This window comes from Curcuma longa, chromosome 4 (assembly GCF_044706935.1).
Source record: "Curcuma longa cultivar G26 ecotype Majalengka, Jawa Barat chromosome 4, ITB_CL_G26_1.1, whole genome shotgun sequence".
Taxonomy (NCBI): Eukaryota; Viridiplantae; Streptophyta; class Magnoliopsida; order Zingiberales; family Zingiberaceae; genus Curcuma; species Curcuma longa.
The window spans coordinates 4,383,126-4,405,553 of NC_133864.1; the positions used below are offsets into that span (position 1 = coordinate 4,383,126).

General features: G+C 37.4%; 1 protein-coding gene and 2 pseudogenes across 2 annotated transcripts; all 3 read left to right on the forward strand.

Annotated features, from left to right (window-relative positions):
• The window catches only part of LOC141826939 (uncharacterized), a 16,200-nt pseudogene extending 8,120 nt beyond the window's left edge, over positions 1-8,080 (forward strand).
• Positions 8,081-10,604: 2,524 nt separating this feature from the next.
• On the forward strand, positions 10,605-11,899 carry LOC141826940 (uncharacterized; annotated as a pseudogene).
• Positions 11,900-13,878: 1,979 nt separating this feature from the next.
• Positions 13,879-15,992, forward strand: LOC141828056 (protein INVOLVED IN DE NOVO 2-like). Of its 2 annotated transcripts, none has more exons than XM_074715408.1 (4): positions 13,879-13,914; positions 13,999-14,077; positions 14,600-15,498; positions 15,604-15,992. In XM_074715408.1, the coding sequence occupies exons 3-4, from the start codon at positions 14,604-14,606 to the stop codon at positions 15,687-15,689; spliced, it is 981 nt and encodes a 326-aa protein (XP_074571509.1). In that variant the 5' UTR covers positions 13,879-13,914; positions 13,999-14,077; positions 14,600-14,603; the 3' UTR covers positions 15,690-15,992. The 2 variants fall into 2 exon arrangements, with proteins under 2 accessions (XP_074571509.1, XP_074571510.1); XM_074715409.1 differs by having other exon boundaries at positions 13,999-14,072.
• Positions 15,993-22,428: the final 6,436 nt, after the last annotated feature.

Genomic DNA, 22,428 nt, shown 5'->3' on the forward strand with positions numbered 1-22,428 from the left:
CTTATCCTGCTATGTTTCTTCGCAGAATATGCCGCGGCCCTTTAAGCCCATGAAGAAGCTTGACATGAACGAAGTGATCAAGGATATTGTCAAGAAAATACCTGAATGAGAACGACTAAATGATCTGTTCACTCTATTTTGGTGGCCGCAAGTTGTAATACGAATCTGATTAAATGATTTAGTAGAAATCTGTGTAGATTGGCTGGAGATCTGGTCGTTAGCTTTGGCAGACAACAGAATTGTGCTTCTAGTGAGTCTTTTGATGGCTGCAAGTTCTTGTAATATGAAGCTGATTAAAAATTCTAATCTCATCCAAACTTGTTTTACTGAACTGGTTCTATTTTCAAGTGTGGTTATATCTCATTTGTTTTCTTTGTTCTCGTTCGAGTAGCAATTTATGACTGACTTATCGCGTCCACATTTCTATTGTGGTCTTCTTTAAATTTGATCTTGTTAGTTATTAGCATATTCAAGCTTCTGTGCGAATCATCGATCCATGTTGTTAACTCCTTGCTAAGACTATGATGGATGTGTGCGTTTTCTAACTTCAATCATTTCTTAGGAAGATGAAGAGGTGGAGGGTTCCTATCATGGCTGGAGGAGAGATGTAAGGTCACTAGCAAGGGACATATCGTGAGAGGTAGTTGATCGTTGTGGAACAAAGTTTGCTTACTTGACGATTGAAATGTCTGATCTCTGTAAGTTCGTAACACACTCAGAGATGTCGTCGGGTTAAGGTACAGTGCAGTTATAGCTTGTCATGCAATTTCTCAAACATCTATGATTTAATTTTTAATTATGATGTATTGTAAAGTATTTTTTTCTAATAGAATGATAAATTTATTTTAATGATAGTAGAAAATTTTTTATCGGATCAATTATTTTAATAATTAATCAGTTAAAAGTATTGAATATGATATGTGAGTTACAGACAAATGACACACTCCAGATCATATAATTTGTCATTCCAGCGGTCCTATATGATTAGCTTCATAATCATATGTGAAAAAGTAAATTGAAAAGCTACGGTTGATTATGACAGAGGAAGACATTGTCTCAGTTTCATCAAGATTCGATCCTTTGCCCACTTCAATAAGTTTGCTTTATCATAATCAACTCAACTGTACCTCAGAGACAATATGATGGACAATTAGTATAGATGGAGATTACGATGTCGACAATTGATCTTATCAAAAGCTCTCTTTCGATATATTTGTTCCGGCTGGATGCTGCGGACGGTCAAGTCATCAGTCAAGAATATGTCACCTCAACCATTGGTGGTCCCACCGACGAGAAGAACCTAAGGAAGAAGAGAACTGAATGAACGGATTAGCAGGGACTGGGGATTCCCGGGGAGGCCACTCTGACGTTCAATGTAGTCTAGAGAAGTAGCAAGAAAGAAGGAGAAGTAGTGCTTGAAGAATCTAGAATTTGAGAGAGAGTTTTTCATACTAGTTCCCAAGTTTTTATACTCACTGAGGGAGATATTTGTGCGAAGGTGCGAGGTTGTTGCGGAGACAGGTTCTGCACATCCCTGACAAGTGAGCAAACAGGATAGCATTTAGGGAACAAGATCTGTCAACCTAATAACCGTCCTATGAATCGGGCATGTGGATTATTCTTGTCTTTTAGCCGAGAATGGAAACCCAAGAGGATAAAGGTCTGACAATTCCTATAGTAACCACCCCTATCGTGTTGCTAAGCTCGCACGCTTGAGCGTCATACTGCTAAATGTGGCTAGGTAGCTTTTTGACAGGGAGTTAGGTACCAGAGAAGTACTGCCTCGGAGTGACATACAACGATCAGATTTGCTGAGGCGGAGTCGATTGAGGTCGAGAAAGAGACTGAACAACTGAGTCGATTAGAGCCGAAAGCAACGACGGACAGTCGATGTTGGGAATCCTATATGATAAAATCAAAAATCGCAGCGAAAATTAGGATCCCTCGAGCGATCCATGCGAAAAATCCATACAAGTTTAATCTACAAAATTCAAATCCTATCTAATAGGATTTACCTTTGATGCGTGCCCTTCGTTTATCCCGCTCGTCCAAAGATGGTCGGATCTCAAGCACGTTCAAGTGTTCGTGCCTCTATGCGTATCTCCACTAACATTCACACTTTGGAGAAATTTGGTTGTGCTAGCAACTTTGAAGAACTTGGCCAAGAAGAATAGGAGAGGAGAAGAATGAACCATCCAAGAGTTCTTGCAAGAGGAGAACTTTTATAGGCATGCCATGAATACCAAAGGTTTTTAGACTTTTTTGTATTCTTCATCAATACATGATTAATCTTATTAATTAAGCATGATAACTTTCATGCATGGAACCTCCTCTTCTTCAATGCATGATTTGTAACGCCCGCCCTTACACAGAGCCTTGACGGACGCTACAGTTATTCTTACATTCATACATCTTATGTCACATACGAAAAACCACGAAACTATGCAGCGGAAAAACATAAAACATGTATACATGGCAGTGGTTTCATATATGATAAATAAACATATATATTATCATGCATCTATTGTCTACCTACTAAGTGGATATTAACAACATCTTAGCAACAACATTCAACATAAAGTTAATTCAGACAATCAGCATGCAACTATAAGTTCATATTGCCGAGCTTCGCCAAGTCACTATCACACACATTCTCATCAGCCTCTTCCTGCTGCTTCCCTTTATTTAGTGACTGCTAGAGGGATCTGCAACATAAGAAAGTATCTATAAGCACAAGGCTTAGTAAGCTCCTTTCCTACTCACAAAACCCATACGTCACATAAAGCATAACATTTCATAAACATATAAACATGGAAACATTTAAACATTTCATGAAGCACATAAACATTAATCTTTCATCCTTAGCATTTGAAACATGTATACAATTGATGAAAATGCCTTTTTAAAACATAATATCATAATAGATCAACATAATCATCATCATCATTGTTTGGGATCCCCGGCTTGGTACCAATGCGCGCTCCCTAATAGAACTGGGGTAGCGAGCCACCATCCCTACGAGGGTCTTACCAGGCCCAAGACCTTGGAATTGGTCACCTGGATTTTCTTTAACGACAACCTTGGAAGTCGTATACCAGCCATGCATTAAAGTAAAATAGTGTTGTACATGCTTTCTTTCATCTTTATCATGAATGTTCCTTTCATTTCTTTTAAAAGACCTTGGTCTTTAGCATAGCTTAATGAACATTCATGCATCTTTCATTTCATATAAGCATGTTACATCATTCATTTCATAATCTCATTGTTAAGCCTTGGCATGAGATAAGACATAGCATTATGATTAACATTATTCCAATTGGATCAACCCTAACCTTCCCTTAAGGTGATCAAACATTCATATTATCCTAAACCATGGTATCCCATTCCATTTCTTTTAAACATGTTACCATTATTCATTATACTTGAAACCCTAACCCAACTAAACCCTAGTCTCTTAGGATCAAAGTCTTCTTAGGGTTCTCAGGTTTAAACATGAACTTTGATATCATTGGTTACACTTCTAATAACATTTAAGCCCTAATCCAAGTTTGGCCGAACTTGGTAAACATGCAACATAAGATTTAACCACATAATCTTTAAACTGACCATTTTAGAGGGCTTAATCGATCAGATGAACGATTAAATATCCCTGTAATCGATCAAACGATCGATTAGAAGTCATCTTATTTTTTTTTCCACAGAACGCTCCGTAATCGATCAAGTGATCGATTACTCTTTCCCCTTAATCGATCAGAAGATCGACTAAAGGTCGTAACCCATTTACGCTTGGTAATCGATCAAGTGATCGATTGTACTCACCATAATCGATCCAGTGATCGATTACTTCCCATCTTAATCGATCAGGAGATCGATTAACTTCTGTAACCTATCAGAAGCTTGGTAATCGATCCAGTGATCGATTACGCTCCCCTAATCGATCTAGTGATCGATTAGTTTCCGTAAATGTTTCCTCTTTAAACCCAATAATCGATCATGGAATCGATTATGCGCCCTTGTAATCGATCCAGTGATCGATTACAATTTCCTCCATTCGATCTTCCTGGGACAGGGGTCGGTGATCGATCGGATGATCGACCGACACTGGTCGATCAGATGGTCTGATCGACCAGTGGTCGATCAGTGCCTTCTGGTCGACCACGGGAAGTTCTTAAACATCACCAGTATGCATACCTTTAAGATGAAACCTAAACATGGTGAAATCTAGGTTTTTAATCACATGAAAGATATTTACTCTTTAAACTTTTTAGAGCATAACTAGTTTAGAACATGCTGTAAATCCCTAATTCATACATAGCATAACATAAGGTTTAGACATGTTAAACTACGAATCAACATATACAGCTTAAACATACAAACGATAGTACTATGCTGCAGGTGAGGGAATACTTACTGTGCTTGTGCTAACGAGAAAGATAAACCTCTCTGTGCGAAACTGTTCCTGCGTCCTCTAGCCTTGCCTTCAGCCTCCACCCTTCGGCAACAGCTCAGATCCTTCAGCAACAGAGAAGAAGCACCCTCGGTAAAGAAGAGAACCTTCCTCCATTGGCTTTGTTTTATAACATCGTTTCGGTAACGTAGCACATTTACAACGTAATTAAGTATAGCATTAAGGTTCGGTGTAACGTAATAACGCAGATCACTTCATCTCCTTGCGTTGTACGAGTGGTGTAATCGATCAGAGGATCGATTACATGGCTTAATCGATCAAGTGATCGATCAGGTGTCGTAGTTTCGGTTCTCATTAACCCTATTAATCGATCGACTGATCGATTAAACATCATCGTAATCGATCCAATGATCGATTACAAGCGTGCTTAATCGATCCAATGATCGATTAACACTTTATAATAACGCAACACCCTTAACGTTTGCCTGTGCCTCTTCATATCCCTCGATGCTTACTCCTTTCACATGCCTTAACATACAACTAACATTTCCTTTATCGTTTCCTTAACAATTGTTTGCCAACACTTATGGCTAACTCATGCTCCATTTGGGTTTGCCACCTTGCATGAGGTCCAAGGTTTAATCCTTGGCACCTCCTTTCCTTTTTCCTTTTTCTTTTGGCAAAGCCCACATACGAGAGCCCATATAAGAGTTAGACCCATTACAACCTATAAACCCATTAGAACTTTCATACCCTAATCCATCATTCCTTGTAACCTATTTAAAGAATATCGGAAGGGTTCTTGCGGGGCGTTACATGATTAATCCACATTAATCATGCATGATGAATTAAAATTCATCTTGGTTTAATTTGAGTCTAAATCAAATTCAACTCATGCATGATGACTTCCATGCATGTAATTTCCTCTTCTTTATTACATGATTAATCCACATTAATCATGCATGATGAATCAAAATTCATCTTGGTTTAATTTGAATCTAACTCAAATTCAACCAACTTGAGTCTAACTCAAGTCTAGGCCATCCAATGAACTTAATTGTTCTTTTAGTCAAACTAAAATGAACTCATTTCCAAATAGAGTGTTATTTGTGTGTGACTCAATATGTTCTTGTAACGTTGGCAATGTTTCTAAAATTTAGAAACATAAGTAATGAGCAGTATCTAACAATGTATCATTGCTACCCAAGTGACAAGAATATCGAGATCCGACATAACCTCCGTGACTATGATAATGTATGATCATGTCCTTTTATCCTCGATATCTAGATTGATTAATGAGGCATAGACTGTGTCATCTTTTTATCAATCTTTATGTTTCTTGATCACCAAATAAACTCACTCAAGCAAATGAGCTCAATATCTCATATTGACTTATTTGAGCATGATCATGTATTTCGTGGTCCTACTCTATCAAGAGGTCGTAAGATATTACTCCCGTTATATGGGAAGGATAGATCCCATTTACATCACTCACATCCCTCCGTATAATTTGTTATATACCCAGTGATCGCCTTTATAGTCCATCCTGTTACGGGTGACGTTTGACGATACCAAAGTACATAACTTCTTATGTAGGGAATCGTAGTGACTTCAGGTCTAAGGACTATTCATACCAATAGTCACATGAGAAAGTTTATGACACTCATATAACGATCTATGAAACTTTCTCATAGCGGGTCAATTCAGTATATATTCTCTAATGTATACTCATGTGTCAACTCGATATCTCATATCCATGACTTGTGAGATCAAGTCATCCAGTTGACTTACATGCTAGTCTCAGCGCATTAATATCGCCCTTGAATATTAATGATTGATTAATAATGATTACGAGTAGTGTTCTCTATATCATCTCACTATCGATTCAAACAATCGATATGATATAGATTAGAACTAGCTACCTAAAGACATTATTATACTTAGTTATTTGGTACTAATACAAAGTAAGTATAATAACTAAAAATCATGTCTTTATTAATAATAGAATATGATATAAAACATCTTTAGTCAATCATCACATAATTGACTTTAGGGCTTCTACTAACAATCGAGGTCTGGACTGAGCGTGTGGCTGAGTGGGTAAGGTAAATGAGTCTATATCTGAGTGTTCGAAATAGTCGGGGTTCGGGCCGAGCGATCGAGTAACCGAGATTACCAAGTACCGAGTGGCTGAGACAGCCGAGTGTCGAGTGACCGAGTAACCGAGATAACTGAGTACCGAGTGGTCAAGTGGCCGAGTAACCGAGATAGCCGAGTACCAAATGGCCAAGTGGTCGAGTAGTCGAGTAACCGAGATAGCTGAGTGCCGAGTGACCAAGTGGCCAAGTGGCCGAGTAGCCCAGATAGCTGAGTACCGAGTGATCAAGTGGTCAAGTGCGAGTAAAATCGTAATTGAATCGGTCATATAAAGTTTAATTATTGACCCATTGACCTACTAAACTGAATTGATCATTGACTTTCGTTTTGCCACGTCAGGTCTATAAAGACCTGCGGTATCAATGTTCATTAAAATAATACCTTGCCTCTACAATGAGTCTTGAGATTAATTAATTTTCAACGGCTACAAAATATTTCGATTGGATGCCTAACCTCTCCTATGTAAAATGACCACTATACTATATTAAGATAAAAAGTCCTTATGATTTATCGCATTCAAGTGTGCGGGGTCATGAGCCGATAAAGCAAGATTTCATATTTTGTCATCATTGACATAATGCCTAAATAAATAAATAAACACAAAAATGGCTAAAACTTGATTGCAAAAGGGAGGAAAACAGCATTATTTTTTCCATTAGCTCTGACTTCTTCTCCCATCTCCGATCTGAAAAAATAACCGCCATGAAGAAAAACACCTTTTTCCCCCTTCCTTTTGCAACTTAAAAGTCCTACCTTTTTTTTTTCCGCTCCGCCACCGGATCAGCCGTCTCGCCATCGCCGCCGGCGAGGAGATGAAGAAGAAGCAGAAGCACATGGAGGAGCAGAAGAAGCAGAAGGGGGCGGAAGGTCACTTCAAGGCGAGCGTCGACGTGAAGGGCATCCGCTTCGGGGGGCAGTTCGTGGTGAAGTCGTTCACGGTCCGGAAGGCGGCGCCACTGGAGCTGCTACGGCTGCTGGACATCCCGCCGACGTGCCTGGCGCAGTGGCCGGGTCTGCCGTTCCCGTCGGCCTCCGCCTTCGTGCCGACCAACTTCACCGTCCTGGCGCAGCAGGCTGGCGCACGCTCACGCTCGGCCTCGGCACCAGGAAGTCCAAGGTCGTGATCTTCGTGTTCGAGAGCGAGGCGATGCTGTGGACCCGCTGTGGCCGCGCGTCCTGCCGCTTGGCGACGTCAACCGGCGCCTCATCCACGGCCTCGCCGGATGCGAGATGTCGCGGTTCAAGTTCCGGAAGGGCTGCCTCACCTTCTACGTCTACGCCGTGCGCCGCCTCGGCGCCGCCGGGTTCGCTCGCGCCGACGACCTCCGTAGAATCCTCGAGCATCACCTTCCAGAATCCATCGGCGGTGGCGCACTGAGATCGCCATCCAAGATGAGAAATTTTTCAGTAAAAATCGTTCCTTTTTTGTTTGCTCCCTGCGAATTCTTCAAAAGCAACCTCGATTCGACTGCATTGTACATCACCTTGCGAAATCTGGCGGCGGTGGCGCTCTGAGATCGGATCCAAAACATGATGATTCTCTCTCTCTCTTTGGTAAAAATTGTTCCTTTTTTCTGTTCCTGCATTCAAACTCATAAATTTGATTGCTCTGAACAAGAGATCGATCATTGGTTGTCCATCTAATTGTTCAAAAAGAGATCTTGCATTGTTCTTCAAGCTGTAAATTGTTAGAAATCATGTAAAAAATCTATTTCCCTTTATTATTTTGTTGTCAAAACAAGCTCAAATTAAATATTTATCATTTCACCTCAGACTGACACAAATCTTAATTCTTAAATTATTTTTGCTCGAGTTGAAAATTATAGAAAGTATTGTTTATAACTGTATACAACTATCAAATTAGTGGAAAATAAATGAAATGTTGAAGCTTTTGGGACCTTTCGTATCCAAAATAATCGGTCATTCGCTTACGAACTTCAATCAAACAACTACATGTAAGAGAGTCGTCAATTTAGATTATGTTCGTCGGATTAATTTTGAACAATTTAAACAGATTTAGTTAAAATTTTATCAATTCATTTTAAAATGATTTTGATAGATCAATTCGTCTAGGTCCGTGACTCGCGTGAGTCAACTTGTGACTCGTGGATTAACTCGCAGATTGAGAACATTTATTTTTTTAATTTAAAATTAAATGAGAAAATTCAATCAATTAGTGAGTTTGACTGTCTAAATCGTAATTCAAATTTAAAAGTTTTAATTTTATCTGTTTAAACTACAATCTAAATTTAAAAAGCAGATTGCTTTTCCCACCTCCCTTACCACCGCACCCCCCCCTCCCCTCCTCTCTCTCTCTCCTATTCAAATGACTTTTATACCCTTGTTTTCTTTGTTTTTTATTTTATTTTACTTATATATATATATTTTTTAATTTTAATTAATTTTTATTTAGTTTTATTTTTTAAATTAAATTTGTTTATTATTTAGTTTTTTTAATTTAAATTAATTTTATACTTTTTTAATTATTTTATAAATAATAACTCCTAAAATTTATAACTAAAAATAAACAAAAGATTATAAACATATAAAAAAATTATTCAAAAAAATAAAACTGATAAAAAAAATTGAAAAAAAACTGATTAATAAAAAAATAAAATCAATAAAAAACAAAATTTAAAAAATAATAAAATTGATGACTTCCATGCATATAATTTCCTCTTCTTTATTACATAATTAATCCACATTAATCATGCATGATGAATCAAAATTATTTTGGTTTAATTGAATTTAACTAATTCAAATTCAACCAACTTGAGTCTAACTCAAGTCTAGGCCATCCAATAAACTTAATTGTTCTTTTAGTCAAAATAAAATGAATCCATCTCCAAATAGAGTGTTATTTGTGTGTAACCCAATAGGTTCTTGTAACGTTGGCAAATAAAATTTATTTTAGAAACATAAGCAATGAGCAGTATCTAACAATGTATCATTGCTACCCAAGTGACAAGAATGTCGAGATCCGACATAACCTCCATGACTATGATAATGTATGACCATGTCCTTTTATCCTCGATATCTAGATTGATCAATGAGGCATAGACTGTGTCATCTTTTTATCAATCTTTATGTTTCTTGATCACCAAATAAACTCACTCAAGCAAATGAGCTCAATATCTCATATTGACTCATTTGAGCATGATCATGTATTTCGTGGTCCTACTCTATCAAGAGGCCGTAAGATATTACTCCCGTTATATGGGAAGGATAGATCCCATCTACATCACTCACATCCCTCCGCATAATTTGTTACATACCCAGTGATCGCCTTTATAGTCCATCTTGTTACGGGTGACGTTTGACGATACCAAAGTACATAACTTCTTATGTAGGGAATCGTAGTGATTTCAGGTCTAAGGACTATTCATACCAATAGTCACATGAGAAAGTTTATGACACTCATATAACGATCTATGAAACTTTCTCATAGCTAAGTCAATTCAGTATATATTCTCTAATGTATACCTCATGTGTCAACTCGATATCTCATATCCATGACTTGTGAAATCAAGTCATCCAGTTGACTTACATGCTAGTCTCAGCGCATTAATATCGCCCCTGAATATTAATGATTGATTAATAATGATTACGAGTAGTGTTCTCTATATCATCTCACTATCGATTCAAACAATCGATATGATATAGATTAGAACTAGCTACCTAAAGACATTATTATACTTAGTTATTTGGTACTAATACAAAGTAAGTATAATAACTAAAAATCATGATCTTTATTAATAATAGAATATGATATAAAAAATCTTTAGTCAATCATCACATAATTGGCTTTAGGGCTTCTACTAACAATCGAGGTTTGGACTGAGCGTGTGGCTGAGTGGGTAAGGTAAATGAGTCTATATCTGAGTGTTCGAAATAGTCGGGGTTTGGGCCGAGCGATCAAGTAATTGAGATTACCAAGTACCGAGTGGCTGAGACAGCCGAGTGTCGAATGGCCGAGTAATCGAGATAACTGAGTACCGAGTGGCTAAGTGGCCGAGTAACCGAGATAGCCGAGTACCAAATGGCGCCAAGTGGTGAAGTAGCCGAGTAACCGAGATATCTGAGTGCCGAGTGACCAAGTGGTCGAGTAGCCCAGATAGCTGAGTACCGAGTGATCAAGTGGTCAAGTGCTGAGTAAAATCGTAATTGAATCGGTCATATAAAGTTTAATTATTGACCCATTGACCTACTAAACTGAATTGATCATTGACTTTCGTTTTGCCACGTCAGGTCTATAAAGACCTGCGGTATCAATGTTCATTAAAATAATACCTTGCCTCTACAATGAGTCTTGAGATTAATTAATTTTCAACGGCTACAAAATATTTCGATTGGATGCCTAACCTCTCCTATGTAAAATGACCACTATACTATATTAAGATAAAAAGTCCTTATGATTTATCGCATTCAAGTGTGCGGGGTCACCTGAGCCGATAAAGCAACGATTTCATCTTTTGTCGTCATTGACATAATGCCTAAATAAATAAATAAACACAAAAATGGCTAAAACTTGATTGCAAAAGGGAGGAAAACAGCATTATTTTTTCCATTAATTAGCTCTGACTTCTTCTCCCATCTCCGATCTGAAAAAATAACCGCCATGAAGAAAAACACCTTTTTCCCCTTCCTTTTGCAACTTCAAAGTCCTACCTTTTTTTTTTCCGCTCCGCCACCGGATCAGCCGTCTCGCCATCGCCGCCGGCGAGGAGATGAAGAAGAAGCAGAAGCACATGGAGGAGCAGAAGAAGAAGAAGGGGGCGGAAGGTCACTTCAAGGCGAGCGTCGACGTGAAGGGCATCCGCTTCGGGGGGCAGTTCGTGGTGAAGTCGTTCACGGTCCGGAAGGCGGCGCCACTGGAGCTGCTACGGCTGCTGGACATCCCGCCGACGTGCCTGGCGCAGTGGCCGGGTCTGCCGTTCCCGTCGACCTCCGCCTTCGTGCCGACCAACTTCACCGTCCTGGCGCACGCTCACGCTCACGCTCGGCCTCGGCACCAGGAAGTCCAAGGTCGTGATCTTCGTGTTCGAGAGCGAGGCGATGCGGGTGGCGGTGGACCCGCTGTGGCCGCGCGTCCTGCCGCTTGGCGACGTCAACCGGCGCCTCATCCACGGCCTCGCCGGATGCGAGATGTCGCGGTTCAAGTTCCGGAAGGGCTGCCTCACCTTCTACGTCTACGCCGTGCGCCGCCTCGGCGCCGCCGGGTTCGCTCGCGCCGACGACCTCCGCAGAATCCTCGAGGCCGTCGTCGCGCATCACACCGCCCTTCCCCAGCCACCGGAGATCACCTTCCAGAATCCAGCGGCGGTGGCGCACTGAGATCGCCATCCAAGATGAGAAATTTTTCAGTAAAAATCGTTCCTTTTTTGTTTGCTCCCTACGAATTCTTCAAAAGCAACCTCGATTCGATTGCATTGTACATCACCTTGCAAAATCCGGCGGCGGTGGCGCTCTGAGATCGCGATCCAAAACATGATTTCTCTCTCTCTCTCTCTCTCTTTTTGGTAAAAATTGTTCCTTTTGTTTGTTCCTGCATTCAAACTCATAAATTTGATTGCTCTGAACAAGAGATCGATCATTGGTTGTCCATCTAATTGTACAAAAAGAGATCTTGCATTGTTCTTCAAGCTGTAAATTGTTAGAAATCTTGTAAAAAATCTATTTCCCTTTATTATTTTGTTGTCAAAACAAGCTCAAATTAAATATTTATCATTTGGCCTCAGACTTACACAAATCTTAATTCTTAAATTATTTTTGCTCGAGTTGAAAATTATAGAAAATATTGTTTATAACTGTATACAACTATCAAATTAGTGGAAAATAAATGAAATGTTGAAGCTTCTGTGACCTTTCAAATCCAAAATAATGGGACGTCGATTATGTTCGCTTACGAATCTATTCACCCCTTATTCCCTTAAAGAAGTCAAAGGTTTATTTAAACTACAATCTAAATTTAAAAATCCCTACAAGTAGATAATGAAGGTCTTGCCTTGTCATATGGAATTAATTGTCCAATTTTAACGGTAAAGAGTCGTTTTCAGTTAACCATTGCGATGAGTTAGTTGACTCGACCTGATCCGATTATCAAAACACTGTCCTTTGGGAGGAAGACAATGTTTGAATGGTTAAATTATCGGCGAAAGGTGGCCTTTGTTTATGCAAAAGAACCCCTTTATTATCATTTTTCTCAAAAGATTATCCCTTTTTTAAAGAATATTAAATAAGACTTAATATATTTTTCATTCTGAAAATATATTTATTTCAAAGTTATTTTAGCAATATATAACTCAAAATATTTTTTTTAATCAATTTTATTAAAATTATTTAAATTTGATTTAAACCATTTTAAGTTAGTTTAAATCACTTTAAAATTATCGTAAAGTAATTTTGCTTAAGTTTGGATAATTTTAATCATGTCAATAAAGAATATTTTGGTATAATAATGAATCATTTAGATTTATTAAAGTTATTTTAATTTAGTTTAAATTATTTTAAGATATTTTGATAAATTTAAATAATTTTAATTAAGTTAGTCACAAAATATTTTAATATAATAATATTCTAATTTGTTGTACTGGTCAAAATAAAATATATTTAAAAAATACTGAAATATTTTATTTTATTTTAAAATTAAAATGATAATTAAGAGCGTTCTTTTTTTAGAATTTAAAAAATCTGAGAAACCTATAATATTACGCTGATTAAATAAAAATAAGATATTTTAAAAAGTAAAATTAGGATATTCTTAATAAGAATAATGGAACTTTTTTATTTTTTACCAACAAAAAGGACTGAAAAATCATGCAAGCATATAAAACTATAATAAAAAGGGCATTCTCACTAGTGGGTATGTTTGTTCGAAAGATTTAGAAAAATCTCCTTATGAATAAATATCTCATTAAAAATTATCAAGTATAAATTTGTATTTAGTAATTTTTAATTTTTTAATAATAAAAAATTTAAAAATAAAGTAGTATTGGCTCAGTAATTTTTATCGGTTAGATTTTATTTTTTTAAATTTTTAAATGTTGACTTATAATAAATATTTTATTTAAAAATTATAAATAATTTTATTTAAATATAAATTAATAAATTAATATTAGATATATAAATATTTTATTGATGAAATATTTAATTATAAAATTTAAAAATAAAATATTTAATAAATAAGATATTTGATAAATAAGATCTATAAATATTTAATTTATGAAATACTGATTATGAAATATTGAGAGATAGGATATTTGATCGACGATGTCGGTGGAGATCAATATCCCTCGGCCCTAAAGCGCGACAGGAAACGCGCACTCTCTCTGTCACTCTCGCCGTCCTGTGTAAGAACCCTAATCCCTGATTCCTCTTTTGTATTCGAAAGATTTTGGTGAATGCTTTTGATTTGCATGTTAATTGGCAACCAGTCCTCTTCTAGCGTCGCGATCCGCGGGACCGGAAGGAACGGAGCATCGGAGTCCCGAATCCGGAAAACCACTGGGTTAGGTCGTTTTTTCCCCCACATTTCCTGCGGGTATATGATCAATGCCCTATGTTTCTCGCTTAATCCTACAAACTGTCTGTTATTTGTTTGTCTCTGAACTAATCGCTAGTGATGATAGCCATGGGTGTTGGTTTCAGTTGATGAGAAAATGGAGCAAATGTTGATCTTCGCAGACCTTTAATTTGCTTGAGATTTTTTTTTTTATCTAGAACTCTCATTTTTGTTTCGGGCCAAAATGAAGCTTAGAGATGTAAAACTACTTCTAGGGTATTAGTTTCGATGCCATACACTTCTAGTTGAATGCTTCCATTCAGCAGTCGCCTCTCCATTCTCAGATAAACTAGGAATATTTCTAATTTTGTTTTTCGATATACACAGTATTATTGGGGAATAGTTGGAATCTTAATCTTGTTTTTCATTTTCAAATTCTTTATTTATTACTTTCCTTATATTTTTCAATATGTTGATTTCACTTGGCATTTTCTATGTTTCTGTTCCCCTATTCTCACCTTCATTTGCCACAGTTGAATGGAAATGGATCAAAGTTCAGAGGAATCTGAGATAAGTGAATCAGACATTCCTGATTATGAGGAGAAACTTTACAGACGTCTCCAACAAGGACATTATAAAGTTAGAAACACTAATGGGTCATCTCGATGCCCATTCTGTGCTGGTAAAAAGAAGCAGGAATATACATATAATGAGTTGCTTCAGCATGCTACCGGAATTGGTGCATCCAACCGGAATGGTAATGTGAAGGCAAAACATCGTGCCTTGGCAAAATATTTGAACAAAGATATGGTAGACCATGCAGCTTCGTCACAGGCAGTTGTTTTACAGCCAAAAAGTTCTAAAAGCAAATCAAATGAGCAATTTGTTTTTCCATGGATGGGAGTTATTGTTAATGTTCCAACTGAGTACAAGAATGGGCATTATATAGGTGAAAGTGGAAACAGACTGAAGGAACAACTTTCCAGATTTCATCCTTTAAAAGTTCATTCTTTGTGGAATTTCAGAGGACACACAGGAAATGCCATTGTGGATTTTTCAAAAGATTGGAATGGTTTTAGGGATGCAATGGCTTTTGAAACTCATTTTGAAGCAGAACAATTTGGGAAAAAAAAATGGTTAGAGAATAAACATCGGGGATCAGAAATTTATGGTTGGATTGCAAGGGCAGATGATTACAATAATCCTGGTCCTGTTGGTGATCATTTAAGGAAAAATGGAGATTTGAAAACTGTTGATGACCTTTCTAATGAAGAATCACATAAAACAAGTAGGCTTGTTGCAAATTTGGCTAGCCAAATTGAAGTGAAAAACAAACATTTAGAAGAGTTACAAAGCAAATGTAACGAAACTACTTTGTCGTTGGATAAAATGATGGAGGAAAGGGATTCATTAGTCCATACTTATAATGAAGGTTTGTTTACCCTTGATATAATTGATGACATTTTTGTGTTTTTTTTTCATCTTTTTTCCATCGTGAACTACCATTTTAATTTGCATTTGACCTTTGGTGCATCAGAAATTAAAAAGATGCAGCTACTTGCTCGTGATCATTCGCGTAACATCTTATCTGGCAATGTATCTTATCCCCATGAAGAAGCTTGACATGAACGAAGTGATCAAGGATATTGTCAAGAAGATCACCTGAATGAGAATGACTAAATGATCTGTTCACTCTATTTTGGTGGCCGCAAGTTGTAATACGAATCCGAGTAAATGATTTAGTAGAAATCTGTGTAGATTGGCTGGAGATCTGGTAGTTAGCTTTGGCAGATAACAGAATTGTGCTTCTAGTGAGTCTTTTGATGGCTGCAAGTTGTAATATGAAGCTGATTAAAAATTCTAATCTCATCCAAACTTGTTTTACTGAACTGGTTCTATTTTCAAGTGTGGTTATATCATTTGTTTTCTTTGTTCTCGTTCGAGTAGCAATTTATGACTTATCGCGTCCACATTTCTATTGTGGTCTTCTTTAAATTTGATATTGTTAGTTATTAGCATATTCAAGCTTCTGTGCGAATCATCGATCCATGTTGTTAACTCCTTGCTAAGACTATGGATGTGTGCGTTTTCTAACTTCAATCATTTCTTAGGAAGATGAAGATGTGGAGGGTTCCTATCATGGCTGGAGGAGAGATGTTAGGTCACTAGCAAGGGACATATCGTGAGAGGTAGTTGATCGTTGTGGAACAAAGTTTGCTTACTTGACGATTGAAATGTCTGATCTCTGTAAGTTCGTAACACACTCAGAGATGTCGTCGGGTTAAGGTACAGTGTAGCTATAGGTTGTCATGCAATTTCTCAAACATCTATGATTTAATTTTTAATTATGATGTATTGTAAAGTATTTTTTTCTAATAGAATGATAAATTTATTTTAATGATAGTTGAAAATTTTTTATCGGATCAATTATTTTAATAATTAATCAGTTAAAAGGATTGAATATGATATGTGAGTTACAGACAAATAATATACTCCAAATCATATAATTTGTCATTCCAACGGTCCTACACGATTGGCCTCATAATCATCTGTGAAGAAGTAAATCGAAAAGCTGCAGTTGATTATGACGGAGGAAGACATTGCCTCGGTTTTATCAAGATTCGATTCTTGCCCACTTCAGCAAGTTTGCTCTATCATAATCAATTCAACTATACCTCAGAGACAATATGATGGACAATCAGTATAGGTGGAGATTGCGATGTCGACAATTGATCTTATCAAAAGCCCTCTTTCGATATATTTGTTCCGGCTGGATGCTGCGGACGGTCAAGTCACCAGTCAAGAATATGTCACCTCAACCATTAGTGATCCCCCCGACGAGAAGAACCTAAGGAAGAAGAGAACTGAACGAATAGATTAGCAGGGCAACGGGGATTCCCGACGGGGCCACTCTGACACTCAAATTAGTCTAGAGAAGTAGCAAGAAAGAAGGAGAAATAGTGCTTGAAGAATCTAGAATTTGAGAGAGAGTTTTTCATACTAGTTCCCAAGTTTTTATACTCACTGAGGGAGATATTTGTGCGAAGGTGTGAGGTTGCTGCGGAGACAGGTTTTGCACATCCCTGACAAGTGAGCAAACGGGATAGCATTTAGGGAACAAGATCTGTCAACCTAATAACCGTCCTATGACTCGGGCATGGGGATTATTCTTGTCTTTTAGCCGAGAATGGAAACCCAAGAGGATAAAGGTCTGACAATTCCTAGTAACCGCCCCTATCGTGTGGCTGAGCTCGCACGCTTGAGCGTCATACTGCTAAATGTGGCTAGGTAGCTTTTTGACAGGGGAGGTACCAGAGAAGTACTGCATCGGAGTGACATACAGCGATCAGATTTGCTGAGGCGGAGTCGATTGAGGTCGAGAAAGAGACTGAACAACTGAGTCGATTAGAGCCGAAAGCAACGGCGGACAGTCGATGTTGGGAATCCTATACGATAAAATCAAAAATCGCAACGAAAATTAGGATCCCTCGAGCGATCCATGTGAAAAATCCATACAAGTTTAATCTACAAAATTCAAATCCTATCTAATAGGATTTACCTTTGATGCGTGCCCTTCGCTTATCCCGCTCGTCCAAAGATGGTCGGATCTCAAGCACGTTCAAGTGTTCGTGCCTCTATGCGTATCCCCACTAACATTCACACTTTGGAGAAACTTGGTTGTGCTAGCAACCTTGAAGAACTTGGCCAAGAAGAATAGGAGAGGAGAAGAATGAACCATCCAAGAGTTCTTGCAAGAGGAGCTCTTTTATAGGCATGCCATGAATACCAGTTTTTAGACTTTTGGTATTCTTCATCAATGCATGATTAATCCTATTAATCAAGCATAATAACTTCCATGCATGTAACCTCCTCTTCTTCAATATATGATTAATTCACATTAATTATGCATGATGAATTAAAATTCAACTTGATTTAATTTGAGTCTAATTCAAATTCAACTCATGCATGATGACTTTCATGCATGTAACTTTCTCTTCTTTATTGCATGATTAATCCACATTAATCATGCATGATGAACCAAAATTCATCTTGGTTTAATTTGAATCTAACTCAAATTCAACCAACTTAAGTCTAGCCATCTAACTTAATTGTCTTTAGTCATATTAAAATGAACTCATCTCCAAATAAAGTGTTATTTATGTATGACCCAATAAGTTCTTGTAACGTTGGCAATATTTTTAAAACTCATTTTAGAAACATAAACAATGAGCAACATCTAACAATGCATTATTGCTACCCAAGTGACAAGAATGTCGAGATCCGATATAACTTCTGTGTAACGCCCGTAAATTCATCTCTAGGATTTATAAATGTTTAAAAATAGATTTTAAATATTTATAAATGCTTAGAATAATTTTAGAAATTTTATAGAATTTTTATAGAATTTTTAAGGATGTTTTAGCAAGTTTCCAAAAGAAATAAGAAAATGGAGCAGTGGGGATTCGAACCTATGACCCTGCACAATAACAAAATTATGCACTACCACATGGGCTAAGGTAACTTAGTTATAAACTGGGTCAGTCGACTGATATTATAGCAGTCGACTGATGTTAAAATTCGAAACGAACAGAAAAATTAGTCGAGTGACAAGCATGGATCAGTCGACTGGGATCAGTCGACTGGAGTTAAGATCAGTCGACTGATGCGCGATTTTTATAAATATTAATCGCGCGAGGGCGGACGGAAACCCTAGGTATTTTCGCCGTCGTCGCTTCCCCTTCCCTGTTTTGCGTCCCCAAAGGCTCCTAGGTCACGTCTAACGCCTAAGGTGGTTCAAGAGGAGATTTCTAAGGAGTTTTCACGAGAAATCACGCACAACCACGCGGAAGAAAGGCGTACGACGCTCCAAAAATCATAGGTTTCGCCTAAAAATCCTGTGATCTACACGTAGTAAGTGCAAGAGTCGAGGTAAGTACTGCTCACCTGCAGTAAGAGTTGTTATCGGCGTGTTTCATGATTTAGAAAGTAGTTTTCCTTGATTATATGTGAAATTCTAGTTTTTCATATGAGATTGCATGATTTACATGTTTAGAAAATAGTTTCCTTTAATTGTATATGAAAATCCAGTTTTACATGTGAGTTGCATGCTTTAGATGTTTAGAAAATATCTCTATGCATGTTATATCAGTTTATTAAGTTATAAGCAAGAAAAGAAAGAAAAACCTTGAGAAAAGATCCTTAATCCAAGAATTTAAGGATTTGGCATGCTAAGTGCTTGCAGAAATGTCTGAGTGAAGTTTCTCAATAGAAAAGGTTTTTAAAAGTACAAGTATCAAACTATTTTACTTTAGTTGGCATGCACTGGGCCAAGTTGCCCCTAGACCCCAGAAGTGTCTAGTAAGGGATGGGCTCCAAGATGCCCCTAGACCCCAGAAGTGTCTAGTACCCTACGGGTTCGAGATTAGCTACCTCGGGTCTTGTAGGGATGCGCGCAAAGAAGATTGGTGCATTGCCAGGGCCCAAGAAAGTTGTTTATTATTTTGAAGTTATATGTATTCAAATTAAATAAAGCAAGTTACACAAAAGTTCAAGTTTTAGCAAGTGTGAATCAAGAATGTTCATAATTGAGATTGCATGTTTATAAGATGAGAAATGCTAGTAATTGTATGATAATGTAGCATGAGCATGAAAGATCATATATTTCAAGTTTTAAAAGTTCCCAAGCATGAAAATTATTTCAAAGAGCATGCAAAGTTTCTTATCATGAGCATGAAGTTGTAGAATTTTCGTATGTATGCACATATCAGTTTTGTGAGCTAGATAGTACTTACTAAGCATATCCGCTTATAGTTGCATTTCCTCTTACTGCAGACAAAGGAAAAGGAAAGCAAATGTGAAGGGAGGCGACAAGGGGATGCGTGATGGTGTGTGTGGTGCTTGGACTATGGAAAGCCTTGGGAATTTGCTAAGAGCAAATTAAGTATTAAATTACTAAGAGAACTTAAAGATTTTACTTTTATGCATTGTTAAGAAAATCTTGTGAATTGTTAGTTTTCATTTGTTAGATCTCTATTTGGTATTTCCATTGCTAATAATCAATAAGATTAGTTCTGGTTAGTATTAGTAACCTATCATGATCCCATGCCTTTTCAATAAGTATTCATGTAATTACAAAGCAATGAAATGAACCAATGCATGATCTGTTTTCGATATTGCTACTTTTTAATACTCTTGGCACATGAAACATAGGATTTGATACTTTATGTTTAGATTAGTTTTAAAGCGTTTAAGAAGTTCGATTGTAATCCTATGCATGTCATTATAGTTAGAAATGCTTTAGATAGTTTTAGAACTATTAGTTGAGTGTTTAAATAGCTCCTTATAAACCCTGCTCCTCACCGAGAGCAAGAACTTTCACCGTGCCGAGTCTTTTCCCCTCTTCCTCTGCTCCATTGCTCTCTGGCCGAAAGCTTTGCTGGTCGAAGGTGTTGGGTAATCTTTAGAAACTTCAGAACCCTATAAGTTTCCCTCACCTGCAATGTAATAGTTACGATGCTCTCAAGATTTTGGTTATGGTGTTGACAGTTTCAGATTTTCTCAGGTTTATGTCTGTTTTAATCTTCGTAAACATAGTTCTTAGAACAAACTATAGATGACCATGTTAAACATAACCAAGTAATCGTGAATCTGTTGTTTGATTTATGATTTGGTTTGATAGTTAGAATCTGAAAGAACGGTAGTTGAAACGGGTAAGAATCGATTCTGTGAATTGATCAGAAGGATTTGTAATCGATCACTGGATCGATTACAAATAGGTTAATCGACCAACAGATCGATTATTAGCTTTAAAGAGGAGCCAAGTTACGTCACCAAATCGATCACTTGATCGATTAGGGGTGGTAATTGATCACCAGGTCGATTACGAAGCCTCGGAAGAAGAAATCACGACGCCTAATCGATCAAGTGATCGATTAAGGCAGAGGGTAATCGATCACTTGATCGATTACCCGACCTTCTGTGAACGTAACTTGTAATCGATCGTTCGATCGATTACAAGGGGACGTAATCGATCATCTGATCGATTAAGCCTTCTGTTTTGGTCGGAGTAAGTTCCAGATGGATAAATTCTATGATTTCATGTTTTACCAGGTTCGACTGAACTTAAGTTAGGCTTAAACGATGTTCTAAACATAACCAATCAGGTTTCTAACCACCTTATGGAAAGGTTAAGGTCTAGGGTCAACATAAGTTCACTGATGACAGCCCTAGGGTTATGTTATACTCTATGCCAAATGTATGTAATGAGTTCAAGTTAAATATGAATGTCCAGTATGTCATGAAAGGAAAATGTGAAGGGACATCCATTATGAAAATGAAAAGAAAGTATAAAGTTATTTTACTTTAATGAAAGGCTTGTACCGGAACCTGAAAAGGATCCAAGGGATGGGCTCCTTCAGAACGCCCCTAGGTTGAAGGACATTAGAGAAAACCTAGTATGCAGGTAGGTCGAGACTAGCTATCTCGTACTTACTTGAAGGAATGCGCGCGAGAAATGAATGGGTACAAGCCAGGGGACCCCAACAATGTTGATTATGTTTATCTAATAAGATAATATATTTTGAAAAAGCAATGGTTATCATGTTAAAGGTATATGCCAGGAATGTTACAGTAAGTGAATATACATGCTCATGAAATGTTAATGTGCTTCTATGTTGTATGCTAGAAATGATATGTTTGGTAGCATTTCGGATTTTGTGAGTAGGAAAGGAACTTACTAAGCGTTATGCTTATAGACTTCTTCCTTATATTGCAGATCCGACTAACAGGTATTGAGCTAAGGGAGGCAGCGGGACAAGGCTGGAATGATGTGTGTGGTGGTGACTTGACCAAGCCTCGGCCGTATAAATATGTTCTATATTCATATGGGTTGTAGTTAGATAAAAACTATCATGTTATATTTGGTTCCTGATGTGAACTTAGCATCTAGACTTATCATGCTATTTAAGTTTTATTTATTATATACGAATCCATGTTTTGCTATAATGTTTATTTCCGCTGCAGAGTTTTTAGATTTTCGTATATATGATAGATAATAGTAGCATGTAATGTTACAATGTATGTAGAATGTTCTGAAATCCTGAGACCAGTCGACTGGTACAGATATCAGTCTGATGCTTGATTTCGAAAGGCTCTGGTAAGGACTGAGGCTATGGGGCGGGCTAGGTACGGACAGTCGACTGATGAAGTATAAAAAGGAAAGAAAGAAAAGCACCCATGTTTAGTACGAGTAATAATTGAGCATGTTAGAAAAGTTTCCGCACAAGTTAGAAAAACTTAAATTATTGCTAAATAAAGTAGCGATTCTATTGATAAAGTAAGTAAAGTATGGAAGGTAACCCCG

What these genes read in the sequence shown, in the direction of transcription:
- LOC141828056 (XM_074715408.1), top strand. Translation starts at nt 14,604, where the DNA reads ATGGAAATGGATCAAAGTTCAGAGGAATCTGAGATAAGTGAATCAGAC. An exon ending in AGTCCATACTTATAATGAAG is followed by an intron (nt 15,499 to 15,603) that starts GTTTGTTTACCC and finishes TTGGTGCATCAG; the next exon opens with AAATTAAAAAGATGCAGCTA.